This window comes from Manis javanica, chromosome 4 (genome assembly GCF_040802235.1).
Source record: "Manis javanica isolate MJ-LG chromosome 4, MJ_LKY, whole genome shotgun sequence".
Classification (NCBI taxonomy): Eukaryota; Metazoa; Chordata; class Mammalia; order Pholidota; family Manidae; genus Manis; species Manis javanica.
The window spans coordinates 56,374,410-56,397,894 of NC_133159.1; the positions used below are offsets into that span (position 1 = coordinate 56,374,410).

Sequence of the window (23,485 nt, forward strand, 5' to 3'; positions counted from 1 at the left end):
GCCTTATCCAAAATGAAGTCAATTACCATATATTTTGTATATTATATACTATATTCTTACAATAAAGATAGAGGAAAGAAAATATTTACTCCAATTGTTGCAAATCTCCAAAAATTTTCCAATACATTTGTTGAAAAAAATCCATGTGTAAGTGGACATATGCAGCTTAAACCCATGCTGTTCAAGGGCCAACTATATTGTGAAATGATCACCAAAATAAGCTGTCTGATAATTTTTCATTAGATGCTGGACATGTATGATTTTTACATTGATGGGTGCTGGATTTTCTATTTCTCTAAAGAAGTGAACTTTACTTTAGCACATAGTTACTTGAAGATCAATTTGAACATTTTGAGGCTTGTTTTTAAATTTTTCTTTTAAGGATGAATCTACAGCACTTTCTATTCTAGGACTAATTTGGCCCCTCTACTAAATCACAAATTCTCTGAAGATGTTACCCAATGCCCATGTATTAGAAGCCCTATTCTGGCTGTTGAGAACATGAACTACAGTTCTATGAGGTCCAGAGACTGCTTGGTTTACTGCTTTCCATTCTTTCATTGGCTTTTTTGATTAGTATTCAATTGATTTCCTTAACCCTGCCCACAGCCAATTATTACTTAAAAACTTCTAGACCACTCTACAGACCTCTGGAGCTTTTTGTTTTGTAACTCTCCTGGTCATTGAACTCTAACCTCTGGCTCTTTAATGCAGCAAAACACTTGGTTCTCCTTTCCTACACTGTGGCCTGGCAACTGCCTCCAGCCAGTAATCTGGGGCAATCATAAGGCTCTCCTACTTTGTTTTCCCTTCTCAGGGTTCTTAGTCTGTTATTACATGTAGTCAAATGCTTAAAAACAGTTGTTTCACATATTTTCATTTTCTAGTTGCTTATGGAATAAGTCATATATCAACTAATATATGTGAAGACAGGATTTGATACAAAAATTGGTTTTGTGATGAACGAAAGTCAACAGTACTTTCACTTGTCTTAATACATTCTGCATTTTCTCAGTACACATTCTGAGGTTTTCAGTTGAGTTAAAAACAGCTAATGGGTATATTTTCTCTACTTTTTGAAAAGTAAGATTCTTAGTTAATAAAAAAGCTAATTCTTAGTTAATAAGATTCTTAGCTGCTGCACTTTGTGTGTTAAGAACTGTTTAGGCCAATGAGTTGCCTAATTTCTATTCAATTTAAGCTTAATATTAAAAATAGAAATCCTTCATTTCTCTCATAGAAATGCTTCATTTCAGCAATACACCACATGCACACATATATACTCTTTACCTTCTAAATCAGAGTGGCATATCTGTTGGAGAGGTACACAGATTGCCAGAATATAAAATTCCAGAACTATTTTTAATTTCACCAAACCTGAGGTTAAAAGTGAGATATGAGGGCAGATATTTGGTAGGAAAGGAGTTTTGTTAAACTCAATACAAGGAAAGAGGAAAGGACTTAGAAAATGATAATGGGCTTGCTCAGTTCAAGATTTAAATATATCCCCTCTTTTGATTATGTAACACCTTAATTAGGTAGATGTTATTATTCATGTTAACACATAGTTTGAGTTTCCCACACACAGAAAGGTAGTCAGTAGGAAATTCCATGTACTTTCCACTACTAAATGCTATGTAACTGTCTGAACAAAAATATATGGGGAGAGTGGATCATTATATGACAACTGTTAGCAGAAGTTGGGGTTGGTTGGTGGCAATAACTTCAGGGTCCAGAACTACAATTTATAAAATAACTAGACATCATATGATCTGTTGTAATCTGTGCATTCCCACAAGTTTGCTACACGATTTCACTCTTTCTCTTCAAATGTGCAACATCCTTCCTACTCCACATTACTACTCTCAGTGGTTGACTTTATTTCCTGAGAAAGCAAAAGCAATTAAAGAGAATTTCTATAAGCAATCAACATCAAATCAACCAATCAACTCATCCGTATTTGAACTTAAATACTCTGCCTTTTTTCCCTAAAAGAATGGAATCTGTCATGCTCCAGAGGAAGGCTAAGCCCTCTATTTGTGTACTGCATCATACATGCTTTCACATACTCAAGGTTGTTGCTTTGAAGGTAATTCACAGTTCCCACTCTCATCAAATTTCTATTTATATTAGATCAAAAACTTCAACAAGCAAGTACAATCAGAACCTTTGTCTCATAACTAAAGCATAGGCTAATAAAACTCTTCTGTTCCTCATAATTTTGTTTTGGTTCATGTCTGCCCAAAGCAATTGAGAGGACTAATTTTTTTTTCTAAGATTTCTTCCATGTTTCTAGGTGATTCTACTAATAATCACTAATATTTATAGAGTGCTTATTCTATGCTAACACTGTGTTAAACAATTCACATGCATTATTCTATTTATTTTCACGACAATCCTAAAAGAGAGGTACTATCACAATTTCTATCTTACAGATAAATATCCTGGGACTTAGAGATGTTAAGTAATTTGTCAAATGTTATACAATAGGATTCAAACTTGACTTCAGAATTCACATTATTAAAGTAATACACCATGTATTTTGTAATCTCAATTCCACATACACTAATTCAGATAAAAGTTTACTACATCTTTAGAATGTATATTTAATCTTAAATACATATTGTTACAAAACTCACAGTAACTTTTAACTTAATATGCAACACAATTCACATTATTACAGTTTTAAACAGGAAAAAATTTTAGCATACAAACACCTTGTAAAGAAATCTAATTTGGTCCAATAATTTTATAGGTAAGGTTTCTGGGAAAAAGATAAAGTTACAATTTTCTGCCCAAATTTTTAGTAAAAAATAATAATTTCAAATGGAGCATTGTCCTTTTATAGTATGACATTACACTGAGAAATCAGAAGTCATTGAATAGTAAGTATCTACACTTAAGGAATGCATATTAAACAATCTTGGAATAAAATATGGAAGAAAAGCTGCTTCAAGTTTGTTTCAAGTCAATCAAAAAGAAATTTGGATAACCTTGTATTAAGATGAGAGTCATTTATATTGGCATTTTCTTTCAACAAAATAATAAAGCCAGTGTGCCACCAGCTTGACCTTTACTTATATGTTTACAAGTATTTAGTATACTAATTTTCAAAGTTAGTTGAATATTAGAATCACAAAGAATTTTAAAAATACCGATGCCTATATACTATTCCTTAAAATTCAGATTTAATGGTGTAAGGTAGAGGCCAAGCATATATTGGTTTAAAACTTTCTAGGTGATCCTAATATGCAACAATTTGAAAACACTAGCTTAGAGAACTATTCCATAATGAGAGGTTAGTCTTCAGCCAAAGAATCCCGATGACTTGATTTCAGAAGTTGTGTTAAACTATTTGATAGTTGTCATCTCACTTATTAGGAAAATAAATACTTTAAGGGAAGAGATTTTGTTTTATTCATCATTGTCTCCTCATATCAATGATAATGAAAGGCACATAGTTATTAAATAGATATCTTTTGAATGAATACATGATTGCAGTATACTTCTTTTATATCTCTATTTTCTAGTAGATTCATGAACATAAGAATGCAGAAGATATTTATGGACAAAATGAATGACTGAAACAGTTGAGATAAATGTTTAAGGTAAACCAAAGTCTTATATATACATATATTAAAAACACATACATATATAAATAGATCAAAAGGTAAAAAAAGAATATACAAAAGAGTGCAATATTTAGCAGTAGAGAATTCATTGAGTTTTCAAATACTCTTCACATTCTTACACTCAGAAACAAAAGCAACCCCAAACAACTAGTTCTTTATCTGATATTTATAAAGCACATGCACAGATAAGTTGTTTTCTTTTGTAAACAGAATTAGAGCTTAATCTTGATGAACATCTCCATCTTCAAAATTCAAGTAGATAAAATTTTATCATACACCATGATAGCTTTACAAGATATTGCATAAGAAACAAAAGATTGTTTTTGGTTAAAATATCTGGTATCACCTATTGTCATTTGCTCTCAGTTGAGATCTACTTGTTTCTTAGCTGTCTCACATTTATTAAAAAATTATTTTGGCATCTCCTTACATAATGTGTTTTATTTAAAAAAAACTTGTTAATAAATAGACTTCCTTTTTAGTAGCTATATTCTTAGATATGGCTTCATTTACCAAAGTTCCATAAATATTACATAACTTTTCATCCAGTTAGTATCTTAGACTGCGGAACTTTGGTTTTCTTAAAGATAGCATTGGTTGCTTGATTGTAGGTTTGTCACCAAAAAGTGTTGCTTCACTTTCCGTGTTTGGAAATCTTTTCTGATATATCAAGGGATATTCTTTCTGAAACTTAAAAACAAGGTGAGGAATTAGAGGGTATTGAATGTTATTAGTCTAGCTGAAGAGAGTGTTCAACATTCTGTTAAGACTTCAGTGCCTTTCTCAAAGATGTGCTACAGAAATGAAGTATCCTTTCAGTTCATCCTTGACTCTCCCTCTGCTTTCTAATATATGAACGGTATACTGTAAGATTTCTTAGATCCCAGTTAGCATCAAGATTCTAGGATTCTCTTCTGATGTTAAATCTCCCCTTGAATTCCAGATTTTTCCTTCCCATTGGAAGGTCATAGGGATCTAGCATACAAGCATAGCTGATATTACTGTACTCTGCTTTAGTGTGCTATCAGTGTCATTTTTTCCAACATTTGTTTATTTTGTGTCTGTGTCATTATTTTGGTAATTTTTACAATATTTCAAGATTTTTTCATTATTATTATACTTGTTACAGTGATCTGTGGTGTTTATGATTTGCCGAAAGCTCAGATGATGGTTAGCATTTTTTAGCACCAAGTATTTTTAAATTAAGGTATATACATTATTTATTTAGATATAATGTTATTTAGGTACTTAATAAACTACAATATAAACATAAACTTTTTTTCCTTAAGTTTTTATCTCTTTATCCCCTTCATCTATTTCACTCATTCCCCTACCCCTCTCCCCTGTGGCAACCACCAGTTTGCTGTGTTTATGAATCTGCTTGTTTTGTTTGTTTTTTAGATTCCACATGTAAGTGAAATCATGGTATTTGTCTTTCTCTGAGTTATTTCACTTAGCATAATAACATCTAGGTCCATTCATGTCACAAATGGCAAGATTTCATTCTTTTTTATAGCTCAGTAATATTCCACTGTATATATGTACCACCTCTTCTTTATCCATTCACCTATCAGTGGACATTTACGTTGCTTCCACACTGTGGTTATAGTAAATAGTGCTGCTATAAACATAGGAGTGCATATATCCTTTTGAATTAGTGATTTTGGTTACGTCAGGTAAATTTCAAGAAGTGACATTAGTGGGTTGTATGGTATTTCTATTTTTAATTTTTAAAAAGACCTTCCTACTACTTTCCATAGTGGCTGCACCAATTTACATTTCCAGATATGTGTATGAGGGTTCCCTTTTCTCCACATCCTTGTGAACACTTATTATGAACACTTATTATTTATTTTTTCTTGTTTTGTTTTTTTGTACATTAGCCATTCTGACTGATGTGAGGAGATATCTCATTGTGGTTTTGATTTGCATTTCTCTGATGACTAGTGATGTGGAGCATCTTTTCATGTGCCTGTTGGCCATTGGTATGTCTTCTTGAGAAAATTGTCTATTCAGGTCCTCTGCCCATTTTGTAATTGGATTATTTGGTTTTTTGGTGGTGAGTTTTATCAGTTTTTCATATATTTTGGATAATAGCCCTTATATATCATTTACAGGTATCTTCTCCCATTCAGTAGGGTGCCTTTTCATTTTGTTGGTGTCCTTTGCTGTGAAGAAGTTTTTTAATTTGATGGAGTACCACTCATTTACTTTTGCTTTGTTTCCCTTGGCTGGGCAAATACACCTTTTATAAGCACTGGGAAACCAAAAAATGTATTTTATTTGCTTTAGTGTAATTTTCATTTTATTGCAGTGGTTTGAAACTGATCCCACAATTTCTCCAAGGTATGCCTATATTTCATATTTCTTTGAGTGTCTCAGACCTGGGATTGGACTTGCCAAAATCATGTCGCTACTGGATTTTGATGTAGAAGTAAAAAGTCTAAATGGTAAATGACGAGTCACTAAAAGTTATGTATTATAATCCACAATTGTTTTTTCTAGGTTAATCCAAGGTATAATAATGCAAAACATCAGAAATAGAGTACCAATTATTGTTTTAAATTTCAGGATAAAGAGCAAAATCAGGCAGCTAGTTATAAATAGGCTATATATACAATATTTAAAATCCAAAATATTAAAGTGAGAAATTAGATTCTAAATATTAAGTAACAATCAGCAGCAGCCTATGCCAAAGTATTTACATGATCAAAAACTTGCTCATTTTCTTACCTGTTTTAGTTTTTTCCGTTTTTCCTTTAGAGGCAAACTCTTGTTTTTAATAATATTCTCTAGAAGTTCTCCAATTGCAGCCTGAGAGGTAGAAACTTTTTGTTCATCAAATTCCCGAGCACTGATCTGCTTACAGTATGAATATGTGGGCAGAGAAACAATCAGTCCATCTCCAGGATTTTTAATCTATAGTGAACAAAATGATACAATCCAAGTCTATGTTCCTGTTTTTGTAAAGTGTTCTTTGATGGGATTTAGCACCTTTTATTTTTCCACCAAACATTAAACACTTTAAGAAAACTGTTTTAGCCAGTGGAGTAGTGGTAAATCCACAGAATCGAAACCCTAGTTCTACAACTTGCCACCTGTGTAATCTTCAGCAAGTTATTTAACTTCTCTTGGTCTGTTTCCTCAGTTGTAAGATGGGGGTTTCCGGAGATCATGTATACAAAGTGCTTAGCACACAGTAAGTGTTAATTAAAGGTAGCTATCACTATTACTACCACTAAGCATGGATTTTATTCTTTTAACTACAAAACACAATCACAGTGATATTTTAATTCATCTTAAACTATTAATGTCATGACACAGTAATAGTTAAAACAGTCATTTACTGTTTTTTAGGTATAGGTGTCTGGGCAAAGCCTGTAACAACTGTTGGCAAGAGAAGAAATAAGAAGGGGATAGTTATGAGTAGTCAGGACAATATTAGAGTGGCATGTATGAGAAGAAACATGAATATATGTGCTGTGCAGCCTAAGATTGACTATAATAGACATCTGTGGTTTTTGGATGCTCAGTATTCTTTTTCTCCTTCTGTGACACTTCCTTCTCATTCTCTCCCCACTATCTTCACCTTTTTGAAGAACAGATTCTCCTCTAATGTATGTACAGCCAATCAGAGTATGGCCCTTTCTCCAACCACTCACCCTCAACCACCCAAAGGATGTGCACTGAACCCAGACAAGGCCAATCAGAGTCTATAACAAGAACCTTCGAATTTGAAGGAGGAGAGATGGCTCTTTTTCCTTTTGGATTATAAAGGACTTGTGACTCAAAAGCATTATTTCCCATCGTATGAAAAAGCCACTTGTCAAATACAGGACCAAAACGGAAATAAAAGAAGAAAGGATGTAAACAGTCCAATTGCTATTTAAGTCTCCACGTTTTGTCTAAATTCCTGACTTTTAGAGGTTATTTATATAGGCTGATAAATTCCCGCTTTTTGATTAGGCTAGTTTGAAATGAATTTGCCACTTGCAAATGTCTAATGCAAAGAATTTTAAGACTTAGAAATACATACATGGCCCTTTTTTAAGTAATCAAGATGCTTCTCCACTGCAGTCTGCAAGTAAGAAGGTACTTGGAGAATTTCCTGATGATGATCCATTAAGAAAGAAACTAATCTTGAAGCAAGAAGCTCATCAAGATCCACTTCCTCCGCACAGCATAGCACACACCGAGAAAAAGTACATATCATCTAGAAGCATATTAAAACATGTGAATTTAAAAACCTAAGGTTTTATATAAATTAGAATATCCATAACCTCTGGGTAGCATTATGCCAAAAAAACTGAGATAAAGTGATAAGCAGATTTCAGCTTAAAAATGAGGACAATAATTTATTATATTAGAAGGGTAAGAATATCTATTATTCTTAAATAAGTACTTCCTTAATATAGTTTCAAAGGGTTATACAAGGCTTACCTTTTTCTTTAATTTTATCAGTAAAAACCATAGGTTCCATAAATACCATATAAGTGTTGTTTAAAGAATGTTACAGAACAATGACTTATATTAAATTAATCCCACAAAAACATAAACTGGGAGAATATATAACAAACATTAGTGGTTACAAGGTTGGCATCATTTATTTTTTGCAACTATAAAATATTTTTTAATGTTTATTCCATCTGTCTATAAAGGCAATTAATACATATTTTTTTTCAATACCATTGTAAGGTGTCTTCAAATCCTGGAATAAATTTTATGTTTTAAAAGTCATTTATTTCCATTCATATCCATACAACCCACTAAGGATAAGATACCTACATACATATGCAAATCTCATTCTAAAATAATTAGAATATTGCAGTTCTAAGTATTTTACACATAACAGAGGATGAACATATTTATTGAATTGAAATACTTTTGATTTTATTCCTACATGTCAGGTAGGTTTTCCTATTAGGCTCATGCCTAAGCTTTTCATTCTTCTTTCTCAGATTTTAAGAGCTAATTTACTCTCATAGCTTCAACTACCACTGTTCCAAAAAATCTGCCTTCTGCCCTGACCTTCCTTCACCAGGCTCATGTTTCCAATATTCTGTTGGAAAAATTTTACTCAGATGTCCTATAACCTCAAATTTAAAAAGTATAAAACCGAAATTATCTCCTTTCCACTTATATCTCTCAAAATACCTTCATGTGCAAACTTCCCTATGCTTTTTAATGGTGCCACAATTACTCAAGAATAATTCTAGGTCTGTCATTATTAAAGAACTGTCCTTAAGGAGTGGCAGAATAGAACTTAGCTCCAGATCCCTTACTATAAGAACCTCTTATAAATTGAAGCTACAGTCTGGGAAAGTGGCAGCCTCTACCCTCATCTTCATATGAAACCTGAGACTGCTTCACAGTAGTTTCTTCCAATTTCTTGATCCCAATGACATGCTATCCTAATTCACATAATTCATCAAATACAATTTTCCCTCTACTACAGTCTTTAAGCATTGACTTACTGTACAAGGGTTCCCCATTAATTCTCTACTTTAGAGTTATAGTGCCCTTAAGCTTTCAACAGTGTCTACATCTCCTCTTTCTCACCAAACAGAATTGGTACAAGGCAATAATGTGGACTGACTATCTGGGTCAATCACTGTGAACTTATACAGGATGAGTAAAGAGGCAAGGGCTTCAAATAAGATAAAAAATATAATGACAAAGTATAACAGACTGGGCACAAAGGATTAATGCACCAACTTTTTGCTCCTAGGAAAGACTTTTAAGAGTCTTTCTACTACAAGAGTCTAGGATTATAAGACTACAACATCACTCCAGTAGTAATTTTAGATGGCATGGTTTTCTTTATTTGGTTTATGAACCAGGGCTTATTTTTTCCTTAAGAAATCAACTTACCAGTGATCTTGTGCCCATTGCATCATGCAGCTGGGGCATATCAACATTTTGACTCATTTGAGAAATCATGCGCATCAAAAGTTGAAGCTTTCTACGATTTGGTGGGGGAAGTAACAAACAACATAACTGTAGTGCATCGATGGCAACCCTCTCTAAATGAGGTTGCAGCAAACCTGGAAGGCAAAGTTACCCCCCACAAAAATCATTAATGACATAGTTGCTTTCATACTGTCAGCATATACAGTTATATAAAGAAAGCAAAATATTTTAGTATTTCTTTTAACTATTCCTAGAAATTTCCACTCCGCAAAAGCTCTGTAAGATTCTCATTATATTCTCCATAATTTATCTGAATATTAAAATCCTTCACTTATTACAAATTAAATGACTCAGAATAAATGAAATTGAAGGAAAAGAAAGTAAGCAAATGCTTTAGATAAACAGAATCTTGATTTTGCCATGACAAGTCTTTTACGATAAGAAACTTTCCTTTTGGAGGAAAAAATATAGCAATTTCAGAGAGGAAAAGACAGGTAAGCAAAACAATGTTAGTAAACAATAAAAGTTAGTATTACATGCATTGAAAGCATCAACCTTACTTTGTGTGCCAGTCAACAAAGAAGCTGGAGGTAAAGAATTTCCTGAAAGTTCTATTGTACTTTTGCAGAATCTTTTATTGACTGTGGTACTAGACTCTCCGAATTCACCTTCCATAGCTGTTTGTACATTTGTGCTGACTTGTCCAAGATTTGGTTTCATGATAATTTCAGCCACTGGCAAATTGATATAACTATTCCTTTTTGCACTATTTCTTAAAAGTAAACTCTGAGATCTACAAAGCTGTTTTGACTTGCATTTCCCATTATATAACTCCTCTTGGTCTTGAACAGTCAAAGTAGAGGTTCTCTTAAAAGCAACACAGAGTGGCTTTTGATTATTTTCTTGCAAATGAAGATTCATTAGGGATTCTTGTTTGGTCTTAGACGCTAAAAATTGTGTATTATTTTGTCCTTCTATGTTCAGAACAGATTGATGTAAGACACTGGAGACCTCTTTACTTGAACTCCCTGGTAAATCTACAATTCCTTCTAAAGAATAACACCTTGGTTTGATGTTAGAGGATAGAACATGCACACTACTTAAGCCTATTAAATCATGACAGCTTCCTCCTATTATGTCATTAGCACTAGCTCTTCTGTTTTTTAAATTAACCAGCTGCATTTTTTTAGCACATTTTTCTTGAAATCCTCGATCATTTATCTGTAGTTTCTCAGTAGGATCTGATTCTTCTTTGTTTTTGTCTTTATGAAGCAGACTGAGAAGAAGACACTCAGTTGATTTGAAGGAATTCAAATTGCTTAAGCGAAGCATTTTTGAAGACTGTGGATCATCTTGGATTTTATGTATCCCACTGGGTCTATCTGAAACTGTGATGTAGCCACAAAAAACTACCAGGAAATGAAACAAAAATTAAGATGCAACTGTATGACAGTGGACACAAATGAAATAAAAACAATAGTAAAGTTAAAAAAATAAAGCATCACTATAGTATACATTGTTAGTACAGTACAAAAAGCAGTTGCTTATTTCAGAAGCCACTTAAATAGGACACATGCAACATTCAGTTACAAAGTGCAAGACTGACTAGAGGTTTTCCAAGTGATACAAAAAAATCTTTAAATTTATATTAACAATCTAATTAAATGGATTGAGTCAAATACATTAAAAAAGATCTGCTTTTAGTCTACAAGTATGAGAAAGTTCTGAATTTTAAGACAACTGTAGTATAATAAAACATGTATTTGGTGTGTTTCTGGTACCTGGCATACAACTCCTTAAAATCCTTGAGATTTCTGGAGTGATAAGAGTATTTGTTATTCACAGTAAGCCTATTTGAGTACATCTGGATTTATGCTAATGAGGGGATTTAGCTCTATCTTTGCTTAGAAGGTTGGAACTTTTCAGCCCTGAAGGGGAGCAGGGATTGGATATTAAGCCCAATTATGAATGCCCAGTGATTTAATTAATCATACCTATAAATGAAACATCAATTAAAACTCTGAAAGAACAAGGTGAAGGGAGCTTACCAGGTTGGTGAACACACAGACCTGCTTGGGAAGGGTGCATTCCTGGAGAAAGAGTAGCAGCTCTGCACAACCCTTACCCTCATACTGTGTCATATGTATCTCTTCCATTTAGCTGTTTCTGACTTTTACCCTTTATAATAAACTGGCATTCACTAAGTAAAGCACTTTTCAGAGTTCTATGAATTGCTGTAGTGAATTATTAAACCTGAGCAGGGTCATGGGAATCCCCAGATTGATTTTTAGCTAGGCAGAAAGAAGTACTAGTAAGTCTGAGGACCTCATTTGTAGCTTGTGTCAGAAGTGAAGGCAGTCTTGTGGAACTGAGCCCTTAATCTGTATAGGCTGCACTAATTCTGGGTAGTTAGTATCAGAATTGAAGGACTGCGTCCTAAACTTGTGGGGTCTAGGCTAACTCTGGGTAGTTTAGTGTCAGATATGAATTGAATTGTAGGTCATTCACCTGGTGTGGAGAATTGGTGTTAGAATGGTGTATTGGAATTGTTGGAACACAACACAACAGCAAACAGAATACTTCCAAATTTGAAATGATTTATAGCCTGCCATCTTCACATTTACTTATGTCTTTAGGTCTTTCAAATTATGGGAAACTCAAAAATTTTAATAAAATAAATTTAAATGATAAGTAACACACATACCCAAAATGTTCACAAATAATTCATAATATTCAAAGGTAAGTAGGGGTTCAGGAAGATCTAGAAAATAATCTGCAATTGTTCTGAATACATCTCGTTCAAATCCAGCATAAGCTGGATTATTCATATCATTACTTCTTGGCCCTAAGAAGTAGAAAGAAAAAAAAGAAAAAAAAAGGCAAAATATACTTTATTTTAAATATATTTATAAAAAAGATAAAACCTGGATTTAATGAAGGAGCTTTGTTTAACAGCAAATTCTGTTACAGTTCAAAAACTTACAGGGTTATGCACATCTCATTCCTTCTCATCTTTTCACTAGAAATGATGCAAGCAACTACTAGCATTTTGTTTTATTTTAATGTTTACATACCTGAAAAACTGTATTTAAGCAAAATTTGAGCTATATTTTAAAAACATCAGGAAGGTTTATTTTAATGGGATTTATTATAGTTCATTTTATAAAGCAAATAATATTCGGACAATACAAATAATTCTGCCCAGTTGTGTTGTAAATTTGTATTTTCATGAATAAATTTCATCTGACATGAAGCATACCTTTAATCAGTCTCAATATCTTTACATTGCTGTTCATTAGCGTAACATTATTGAAATAATAATGCCTAGTCATTAGTGTTTTCCTCCGAAATAAGATCTGATCTTACGTTATAAAAGAGAAAATTGAAACTCAGAGTAACTTGCTCAAAATCAAAGAGCCACTGGTGGCAAAGCTAGAATTAGAAGTTAAGAGCAGTAAAAAGTGAGAGCAAGATCCAGGACCTTCAGGTTCCACACTTCACTTGTGGTCTATGGACTACATAATCAGAATCATCTCTCTTATTTTGCTGTCTCCAGACTTTTATATGGCCGTACAAGTGAGTACACACTCTAAAAGGATTAGAGAACAAACCACACACACACATTTAGTAGTGTAAAGGCTAACAATGGGTTTTATGTAGAGCAAAATAAACAGACACTTTTCTGAGGAGGATATAAGAATATTCTTGTTATAAGAACAAGAGATTTGACAATCATTATAAAGTGTTCTAAGAAAATACTTTTTTGGTATTAAAAAGACTACGTTTATAGTTAGAGAATCTAGGTTTGAATATATAGCTTCTTATGTGTTAGCAAGAGCCATTTTAAGACTTAGTGTCTTCTAGAAAAAAATTGGCCATAGAATGCTGATCACTGACTCCTATAGGATTACTGTGGGGGTTTAAATAGAAAGTTAAGTGAAAGTGTTAATTTAATACTGTCTTGGGCTAGATATAGTGTTGCTAAAACTGGAATCATGTAAGTTACATCTTTGTTATCATTTGTATCTAATATGTACTGGAAGAAAAAAATCCCCAAAGATGGGACATCAGAGAACTCTCTGGCAGTATGCTTTATCTTGAGTCGCTTAACCACGAGCTAGAGTATGAGAGAGAAGGGCAGTTAGGTAGGGGAAGGTGGAAAGAGAAACTCAAAAATCTTAAGCTTATGCTCAAGATTTTTACCTCAATTTGATAGATCTTCCTGTGACTTACATTATTTACTTTATTGCTACTTATTATTTTGTCATATTGACACCCAGTGGACAACAAAGGAATATATACTTATCCTGAACATTAATAAAATACTAATTTTATAAGAACTTAAAGGCTTTTGTAGCAAAATTATTCAAACATAATATAATTTTTGATGAGTTAGAAGCACACCTATGCATTTTAAAAATTGATTTTGAAAGCAATTAGGGTTTTGTACTTGAACCAGGGTCTTAAATTATAAAATCAGTTTTCACTGATCACTATGGAAAAAGCTTAATGAATATAATGCTGAAAAACAGGCTTTCTGATTAGTGACAGATCATTCTTTCCACAAACATAGAAGTAGCAGCAATATAGCTTATGAAGCATGTAATGAAGCACCTGGACACTGAAGCCATGTACAATGGTAAAGGGACCTAAGTGGGTTTTATGACACTTCATTTCTGATTGAAGATTTCTATTTACAAGCTGCTTCACTTATAAGTTGCTATTTGAACTCTCTGTGCTTCACTGAGGCAACTGATATAGACTATACCTCACCTATAACTTTATAAGAACTGAACCATAAATGATAGGCTTGAGTTATAAAATTACCACATACATAGGAAAAGTTAGGGGCTCTATAAGACACTACACATGCAAGGAAATGTAATCAGTTCTACTAGACTATCATTTAAACATCAAGAAAAATGACATACTTTAATTTTATCAGCACTTTCATAGATTATTTTAAAATTTCCTTTGTTTTTGTTAAATACTATCAATATAAGATATACATATATCTAAAACTTATATAGTTTAACTTACAATTTGCTAGGCACTTCATGGCAGATAGTACCCAATGAGGAAGGTCATCTACACACAAAAAAATTTACATTCCTTAGTAAGACACACAATTTTTATGCCAGTATATTTAAAACTTCATACTTAGGATCAAGGAAATATTTTAAAATAAGTTTAAAAAGCTATAGACTCTTGTGTATGACTCTTTCCATGATACATAAAAGTTACCCTCAAATCAAGGATTATTTTGGGAGAAGGGAGGTTTGGAAATAAATGAACATTCATATGTATCTACTATCATCATCTTTTCTTTAACTTCATTTCTGTTCTGACTTTAACTGTTGATTGGAGTGCAACCAACTATTGAAATGAGCTATATTTGAATATTCAGGTGTATTCACAGTGAAGCCTGCTTAAAATCTTTCAATTACCACAAGTGAAATATGCTGCAGAAGATCTAACAGGTTTTTGACAGAAACACAAAACCACTCATACACTTTACTTGAAAAGTTTATGGATATAAATAATAGGAGCGTGGGATGACAGCATATACTAGTAAGTATGTTATTTTAGGTAATGAAAGATGGGACTGGTCCAAAGCCATATGCATATACAACACAACTCTTAAGTTTTTGCATTTACTTTTTGTTCCTACAATTAGAATCTCAAAGTTTTTGCCCATAGAAAGAAACTGTAATGCACGCCAGTTAATTTTATAGACAGCAAATGACTATATAAAAAAAATGAGCCAACATTTTCAGTAGATTTGATACATTTCTTGTAATCTAAGTTTCCTAATGCATCTGGCTTGAATGATTTTCTCGATTTTCCAATCTTATATCTGAAATCAATAAATTATATAAAGAGATATAAAAAATACAAAGCCAGTGGTCATTTTTACAATACTGGTCTTGTGAGTTTGGGTTTATTTTGTGTTTTACTTCAACTTTGTGTACATATCTTGACCTTTGTAAATTTATATGTAACTGCTCATGTAAGTTCCAAGAAGGAACGGACCATTTTGCTCTTCTCACTAAATCTTAGGTGTAATTGCCTAAGCCATCAATAAAATGTGGTTAATCAACAGTTTTGATATTTGCATATCTTTTGGATATTTAACCCTACCATTTTTTAAGAAATCTTGCATGAATCCACTGTAGAAGCTAGAATAATAGTATGAATAATACTCATTTCAAAATTATTCCACTGAGATTACTAAAGCAATTATTTAAGACAATAGTCTGTCAACTCTCAACTAAGGTACTCTACTTTCCACAGTTTGGTGTCTTGCATATCCTGCTATAACTGCAACCTTTATTAAGCAAGTTTAACAAGATTACAACATTTTTTTATTGATACCAACCTGATTTGTCTTGTAATATAACTATTCCATGTTTACTTGTACTTGTCATGTTGTACATTATATACTGAGGAATTACTTGTTTTGGATTTATGACTTCTTCTAGGGATGACACACCTAAAATGGTTTGCAGGCTAAATAGAAGAAATAATACAAATTTTTTTTTTTCATAAAATAAGTGGAATAGAATACAAATATGAGAGTATGACTGGCAAACAAAGCCATCAGAATATTTGTCTTTTTCTCTTAAACGAAATTCTAAGGCTTCTATTTGCTATCCACTTTCTAACATATTTGTCTTAATAACCTTCAAAAGATTCCAAAATAGACCCCAAACCATAGGTGTATCTTTGACGCAAAGAAAAAGTAAATCATACTTAAAACATTCTACTTGTACTATACTAGAACTACAGCAAGAGCATTTATTAAGATAAACATATACAGTCTAAATTCTAGGCTTTGAGCACTAATTGGCTCTTTTTCTTTTGCTTATGAAATGTCAAAATAACATTCTCAACACCTCTGGAACTTAGTTTTAGCTTACTAGATTAGAATAATATATCTCCAAACTTCTTCAACATCTTCCTTGCTTATTTCTCTATTACCAACAGAGTTTTCTTGATCTTCATTGATTATTTCACAGTTCATTTTCTCTGTATTTTCCTGAAAAAAAAATTTGGTTTAATATGTTATCCTCAAATTAAGGAAATATGGAACTGACACTACTCCTAACATTTAATAATTCTATTAGTTTCAGTTCATCTTAGAGTTATAAGGTAAGTGCCACCTGGAGAAACAATGTAACATTTGGTAATGGAGCTTTTAGTTTTGTAGTTGTCTGTACCACCCTCAAGTCAATTTGAAAGAAAACATGCTTAAATTATACAAATACTATTTCAAGTATGTCTCCTTACCATTTTTTAAACTGTTTTTATGGGTAAACAAATTTATAGTTTTAGGATATAGTGCAGGTTAAGAAATTACAGTACTGACTTTAAATATTAAAGAATCACTTACTTTTAATGATTCTATTATTAAGCATATGGTAATTGTATTTAAACCAGTGATCAGTAAAAAGGATGTTTTACCTGAGACAAATGTAATCCAAGCTTCTTAGGAGTTCTACGAGATAAATTTCGTAATTTAAAAACACTATCGTTATCTTTGGAAAAGTTCTCCATGCTGTGTTTCCTTAATTCTGGATGCCTTCGTGGAAAAGTTTTAAGTGGAGAATTTGCAGGAAATCTGGTTTAACAATAATATGCAATTAATGTGAGCTCATAAACAAACTTTTAGTGACTATTTACCTTAAAAAATTATGCAAAGAACCATATTTATTCACAATACCAAGGGATGAAGATTCTACATAGATTGATTTTCCCATTATAACCTTTAAAAATATTTTAATAGTTTCCTGCTTCTTTAGCATACTGTGCATATTTTAACTTTATTTCTGGATAATTCAGGGTTATTATTAGGATCAATTCTGTTGGGAGGGTATGCTTACATACAAAATGGATCTAGAACGTCACATTTTCTAAATTTCTCTGACTAGTTTTCTATTTGTAGATATATTCTTCCCTTTGTTAAACTGCACTTGTTCTGATTTCCAGAATGTGGTTTCTGTTGCTCCTTTTGATTAGAATGCTTTTTCCTCCCTTCATTTTAATATAAAACATTTCAAAGATATAAAAAATAGAGAACAAAAATTCCATGTATATAACCATCAGCAATGCAATTACTAGCATTTTACTAAGACTTCGTAACTTCATTTCCAATGAAAGAAATTATTTGCTTCTTTCTCTCTTCCTAAGGGAAATATTTTATGTGTACTGCATTTTCTTTTTGTTCACATTTTTATGCTTTTAATAAATATACAAACAATATATGGTTTGGTGTTTCATACTTTTATCATACCTTAAATTTATGCAGTGTCTAGTGACCTCAGACATTTTCTTATTCCACTGTTCTAAAAATACTGTCTTATATTCTCTCATGACTTTTATTTTTGTATGTAAGTATTTAATCCATGTATAAAATATATCAAGATCCCATATATGTATATTTTGTTTTCTCAGTACTTGTTTTAATTCGAGCCCAGAATATCAGGTAGGACAAATCTCTTCTGTACTTCAAAATTGTCCTTGAAGCTTTACTTTACTAAGTGAACTTCAGAATCTGATTGTCAAATTCTATGAAAAATTTTATAGGGTTCTGAATGAAAATGTACTGAATTTATATGTCAGTTTGGAGAGAAGTAACTTATTTTTGATACTAAACCTTCTGATTCATCAATAGGATATCACTTATTGCCTTCAATACAATTTTATAATTTTTTCAGTAACGTTTTATACATATCGGTAAACTTTATCTTTAAGTACTTTATATTTTTGTTATCAGTGTAAAAGAGTAGAGGCAGACATTAGTTGAAGAATTATGCAGAATTCTAGGTAACAGAATAATGGCCTAATGAAAGGAACAGTCTTAGGGGGGAGAGAAGTAGACAGACCAGAGAACTACTCAGGCAGCACAACAGATACGGTTCAATAATTAAATCATATTTAATGGGGAGAAGAAAGGGAAAGAAGGAAACTCAGGGAAGACAATGGTATTCGCTCAGACATGTATATAAGACAAAATTTAGGTCATGAGAGTCATTTCCTATATACCATACTTTGACAGAGGAGGCCACAAATCAGCTGACATGAGAAGAAATGTTTTGCTAGTCTGACAAATGTGCGCAGTGTTTCAAAGTGGAAGAACATATTTTAAACAGAGGTAACAAGATTGATTGAAGCATGGTCTGTTTCTTCATCTGGAAAAAGAAGCAAATACCTACCCTACTTAGCTACTGTAGGGATTGAATAAGAAAACATGTAAATGATAAAGCAGGGCCTCTGGTATATGATAAATGCTTAATAAGTATGCTCTTTAACCTGTGGTATTTCTGTTACTTATTATATAAAGTTTGGTACTACTTATCACATGTATTCTTAGATTATATAAGATTGTTACTTGAAGGCAAGAATCTGTGGGAATCTGTCTTGTAATTCTTGAATATATGAAATTAAAGGTTAATAATGATCTGTCCATGAAATGTCATAGAGCTTCTGAAATTTACAGAAGTGATAATATCTCATTCATCCTACCAAATTTACTATATATGTAACATTTCAAAAGTTTGAATTGTGCAAATAACTTTAATGTCTAAACAGTTTTAATTGGACAAAGAGCAGCTACAGTTTTCTAAAGAAAACATTATTTTTCTTGAAGATGCTGCTATTTTAGTAAAAGTATAATAGAAGTGGAGTTAAACTTTATTGTTAAGCAATTCAGTTTTGTGGTTATCTGTTTAATACCTGAATAGCTGACTGTTGTCATCAAGATTTTCTGATCCCCACCTGCCTTTGATATCTTCAATTACATGATTCTTAAGAAATTTTCTTAACAGTTGGATAGTCTGTTGTCTTGTAACTTCAGGACCAAAATTGCTATTATTTCTTAATAGGTCATAAAGCCAATCCACTGCTTCTCCTGCTGTAAAACAATTGCCGTATTTTTTAAAGTGTTGCCTGTGTTTTCTTAGAGGCATTCCTGCTCGAAAAGATGTAGTAAGTTCATTCCACTGCAAAACAGACAGTTAAAAAAAAAATAAAACAAAAATGAAATCTCTTACTGATTTGAAACATTTAATTCTTTAATTCACATTTGATTACATCACAAAAACTCATGAAGAAATAATTTATCTTATGCTATAGAAAATTTCATATCTCATACTGATTTTTTACATATAATATTTCTATGAATAGTTTTTGACTAACAGCACTTTATTGGCTGGTTGGCTTATTTAGGAAACCTAGGAATAATGAACTACAACAAATCTGCCTTAGTCCTCAATAGAGAAAACATTTGTTTTTTTTTTAACTTCAACTAATATTAATAACAATATGCTGGTAGCATTTGTGTCAGACAATGCTTTAGATTCATTACTTTAATTCTCACAATTCTATGAGTAGGTGCTATTATTTATCTTATTATATGGAATATGAAGAAATTGGAATATAAAGCAGAGAGATTTAATTTTAATATCAACCAAGGCCACACAGCTAAGTGACGAACCCAGGCATTCAAACCTAGGTTTAATTGTCTCTGGAACTTGTACTCCTAACTACTATGCTGGTAAAGCAAACTTGTGGCAGGCAGTAGTTTTGCTGGTTTAAAATTTACTGGTTCAAACTTTAATGTTAAAATAGTTTACTTATTATAATATCTCTTAGGTGAAGATTCCAATAGTGAACATAGAACAGATGGAGTAAATTAAATAAGGTTTAAGTCCACTGTATATTTAATGACACTGTGATATATTTATATTTTAAAGACACTCATATTTTTCAAATTGTCCACAAATCACCCAAACTTTATAGTTTGTGGCAGCTCTAACAGTGGAGCATGAAGGTGGTAGTGGTGTTACATAATAAACACATCACTTTTAAATTAAAAATCCTACATTAGATGTCAAGAAATCTGATTTGTAACCCCAGCTATGCTGTTACTAGTTATATATTTCTCACTTACCTAACCCATGTGGCCCCCCATCACAATGCAAAACTTAAAGGCAGAAAACAGAATAACTATTCTTTTCTTCTCATATCTCCCCATTTTACACATTTATTTATTCAAAAATCTTACGTTGAGCTGCAATTTAGCCACAGGTAAGTTATTTATTATTCTCTAGACCACAACACATTTCACATACAGTATTCTCTTGGAAAATTCCTTAAAGTGGACACATATTATTAGCTCTACTTAACAATGTGGAAACTGAGGCTCACAGAAGTTAAACGACTCTCCTATTGTCCTGTAACTAGTGGTACTAGTATTCTCTTGAAGATTCAAATACACAAGATACTGTGTAACAAGTAAAAATCCAGGGACTACTAACAGTGGTTCCTGATGTTTTTTTTTTTAGGTATTCTGGATTTAGTTTTGAATAGGCACCTGTTACCTAGAACTAACTATTCAGTCGGTACATCCTGCATGAAATTCTACAGGCCCAGCAAAAAGAAGTTGTCACGTTCGCGCTGCCCGCAATCTGGCTCCACAAAGCATTGGGAAGCATTCTAAATTCTTCTAGAATCTTGATGGGAGCAGAAAATCAGGCGCGGGGAGCGGCTAAAATAGGAATATTCTCTGACATTCCAGGGGACGCAGACACTAAAGCACAGAGGTCGCCTAGAGAAGGCAAGAGTAGTATGTGCCTTCTCCAGGGCGCGTCCTTGACGCTGACAGAGCCCGGAGCAAAGGCTCAGACCCTCAAAAGAGGGAGAGGGGAGTCCGGCAAACGTTCCGCAATTCCCGCTATTTCCCCTTGCTCTCCTTTTCGGCAAAGGGACCCATCCCTCTGCCCAAGGTAAAGCCACAAAGGTTCTCAAAAAGTGGCGGCAGCCATCACCCCGGCTGACGGGCCAGCCCGGTCGTTTCCGCGCTGTCTTACCAGCTTGGTGGCCCGATAAGGCCCGGGAGGCACACTTCGACTCTCCATTCCGCCTACCGGGCCGGAGATCTGTCAGCGTCCCGCTCCGTGCATGGCGACACACGGGCGACACTGGACCCCGGCCAGGGCCGCGGCGTGACTCCGCACAACCGTCGGCCCCGCCGCCGATTTGAATTAGGCAGAGGGCTGCGCTGATTGGCCGCGCCGCCGGGTCACGTGACGGAGCCTCCCGAGGCTGTGGCGCTGGGCGTGCACCGCTGGCCCCGGCTGGGTTGCCCTGGGGCCCGCCTGTGGGAGAGCCTCACCGGGCTTTCCTGGAGTTGCTTCTCCCTCTTGCGGTCGTTGGCGAGGTGGAGTCATGTTTCCACTCAGAACCGGTGAGGCGGTTTAGTCTAGGACAGGATCGTTTGAAGTCCAGCTTTTGGTTTAGGGAATTTGCAATTTGAATTTGAAAAACAAAAACTCAAATACCATACCTTTTCTGCCTGGCTCTGCAGGATTTCCAACAGCGGTTAGCATGTAAAACAAAGCATCCCTGGGCCACAGCTTTCACCTGACCAACCCCTTGGTTTGCTTCTTCAAGCTTTCTGGATAAATGTTGCAGCGCTGTCACCCTCCTACATTTTATCAGTGACCATGATTCCGTTCTCTCCATTGCAAAAATGGTAGTAGAATGGAGCATAACTAGATTTCTGTGAAGTACAGACAATAAGGGGTTTGGGAAAAGGTTATGTAAAACCTGACAAATCGTTTCCCTCAAGAAAATCTACTACCATTATCTTTATAAGAATCCTGGTTATATTTAAATAGTGAATATACACTTAAAAATTAGATGGAATTTTAGGACATCTACAACAAATGTCATTTTTTTAAATGACAAAAACTAAATTCTGAGCGTTGAAGGGATTTGCCCAAAGTCTTGCACCTCATTGGCAGAGGTCAGACTTCGCACTTTTAATAAATGCTCCATCCTGTTTGATACTCAGGATCCCTCAGTGTACAACAGGCTGAGAGGTTACTTGAGTGGTTTGAAGCTATGAGAGAATTAATACAGAAATTAAGCAGAAATTTCAAAGGGTAGAACTAGGCAAAAAAGGAGAAGTAAGGGAAAATTCTAGGGAGTAGTAAGATGGTCTCCAGAACATACCTTAGCTATTGAACTTAAGATAACTTAGATGGAGACACATCTATTTACTGAACAGGATCAATGGACAGGAATTTTCAAAAAGCACTTGGTAAACAGAAACAATTTGATTTTGCATTAATGTTAAGGAAAAGTAGAATTACAAAATAGTGTTAACTTTTTTATCTGGCTTTATGACCATTAGCTTAGGGTTTTCTTTTCTCTGTTCTTTTGCCGCATTTCCCTTCAGAATGAAATGGAGATGAGAATGTGGAGGCCAAAATTAGTTTAGCATTTTTTGCCTACGTCCTTAGTTGAAAATTATCTCATATACAGCCTTTGATATGAGTAGCCACAGCTTAATATTACCTAAGTTTCTAAGACATAACCTGACAAGGAATATATATTAGTAATGGCACAAAGCAAATTTAAAATTATGAAGTATCATCTGACACACATTAAGGGGAAACAAAAGTAAATCTAAACTTTATAGAAGAAATGTTAGAGAAGTTCTAAAATAGCATGCAACAAGATGTGGGTGTTATATCTTGAGAAGGCCCCTTAGACTCTTTTTTTAGGTGTGTTGGGGAGGAAAATTTTCTTCTACCCTTCAAGGTTCTTCTAGCTGGTCTAAGAATTAAATTGACACGGAACAGATTAATAGGAGACAATCAAATTTAATTACATAATTTAATTACATAAGAGGAATCCACCCAGATAAACCCAAAACTCTGGAGATGGAGGGATCTCTGAAATAAAAGGGTTTCTTGAGCTGTTTTCAAATGCTAGCCAGTTAAAGGACTGATTTCTGGGACAGAAGGAGGCCAGTTAACAGAAGCAATATGTTCGCCATACTCAAGAAACAGGGAACATTTGTAAGGGATCTTAAGTAAAATGAGTTGTTTAAATTTACATGGGCTACATTTAAGGAAGGCATGGAAATTCAAAAT

At 33.6% G+C, this 23,485-nt stretch overlaps 1 protein-coding gene across 3 annotated transcripts; it reads right to left on the minus strand.

Moving 5' to 3' along the window:
- Positions 1-2,188: 2,188 nt before the first annotated feature.
- On the minus strand, positions 2,189-21,586 carry DEPDC1 (DEP domain containing 1). 3 transcript variants are annotated; one of them, XM_037024400.2, is made up of 12 exons: positions 21,413-21,586; positions 19,278-19,543; positions 17,007-17,163; positions 16,463-16,581; positions 15,922-16,052; positions 14,583-14,630; positions 12,247-12,387; positions 10,103-10,951; positions 9,504-9,676; positions 7,669-7,845; positions 6,366-6,491; positions 2,189-4,322 (listed from the first exon to the last, which is right to left on the minus strand). In XM_037024400.2, the coding sequence occupies exons 1-12, from the start codon at positions 21,458-21,460 to the stop codon at positions 4,182-4,184; spliced, it is 2,376 nt and encodes a 791-aa protein (XP_036880295.2). In that variant the 5' UTR covers positions 21,461-21,586; the 3' UTR covers positions 2,189-4,181. The 3 variants fall into 3 exon arrangements, with proteins under 3 accessions (XP_036880295.2, XP_017506133.3, XP_017506114.3); XM_017650644.3 differs by having other exon boundaries at positions 6,366-6,551; XM_017650625.3 differs by lacking the exon at positions 10,103-10,951 and having other exon boundaries at positions 6,366-6,551.
- Between the last annotated feature and the right edge of the window lie 1,899 nt (positions 21,587-23,485).

Bases quoted from the DNA above. Each gene is read 5' to 3' on its own strand.
- DEPDC1 (XM_017650644.3), bottom strand. From the start codon at position 21,460: ATGGAGAGTCGAAGTGTGCCTCCCGGGCCTTATCGGGCCACCAAGCTG. The intron at 16,053-16,462 runs GTAAGCTAAAAC...TCTTCTATTTAG, and splicing joins AGATATATTATTCTAATCTA to CCTGCAAACCATTTTAGGTG. The intron at 10,952-12,246 runs GTATGTGTGTTA...ATTTCCTGGTAG, and splicing joins ATTATTTGTGAACATTTTGG to TTTTTTGTGGCTACATCACA.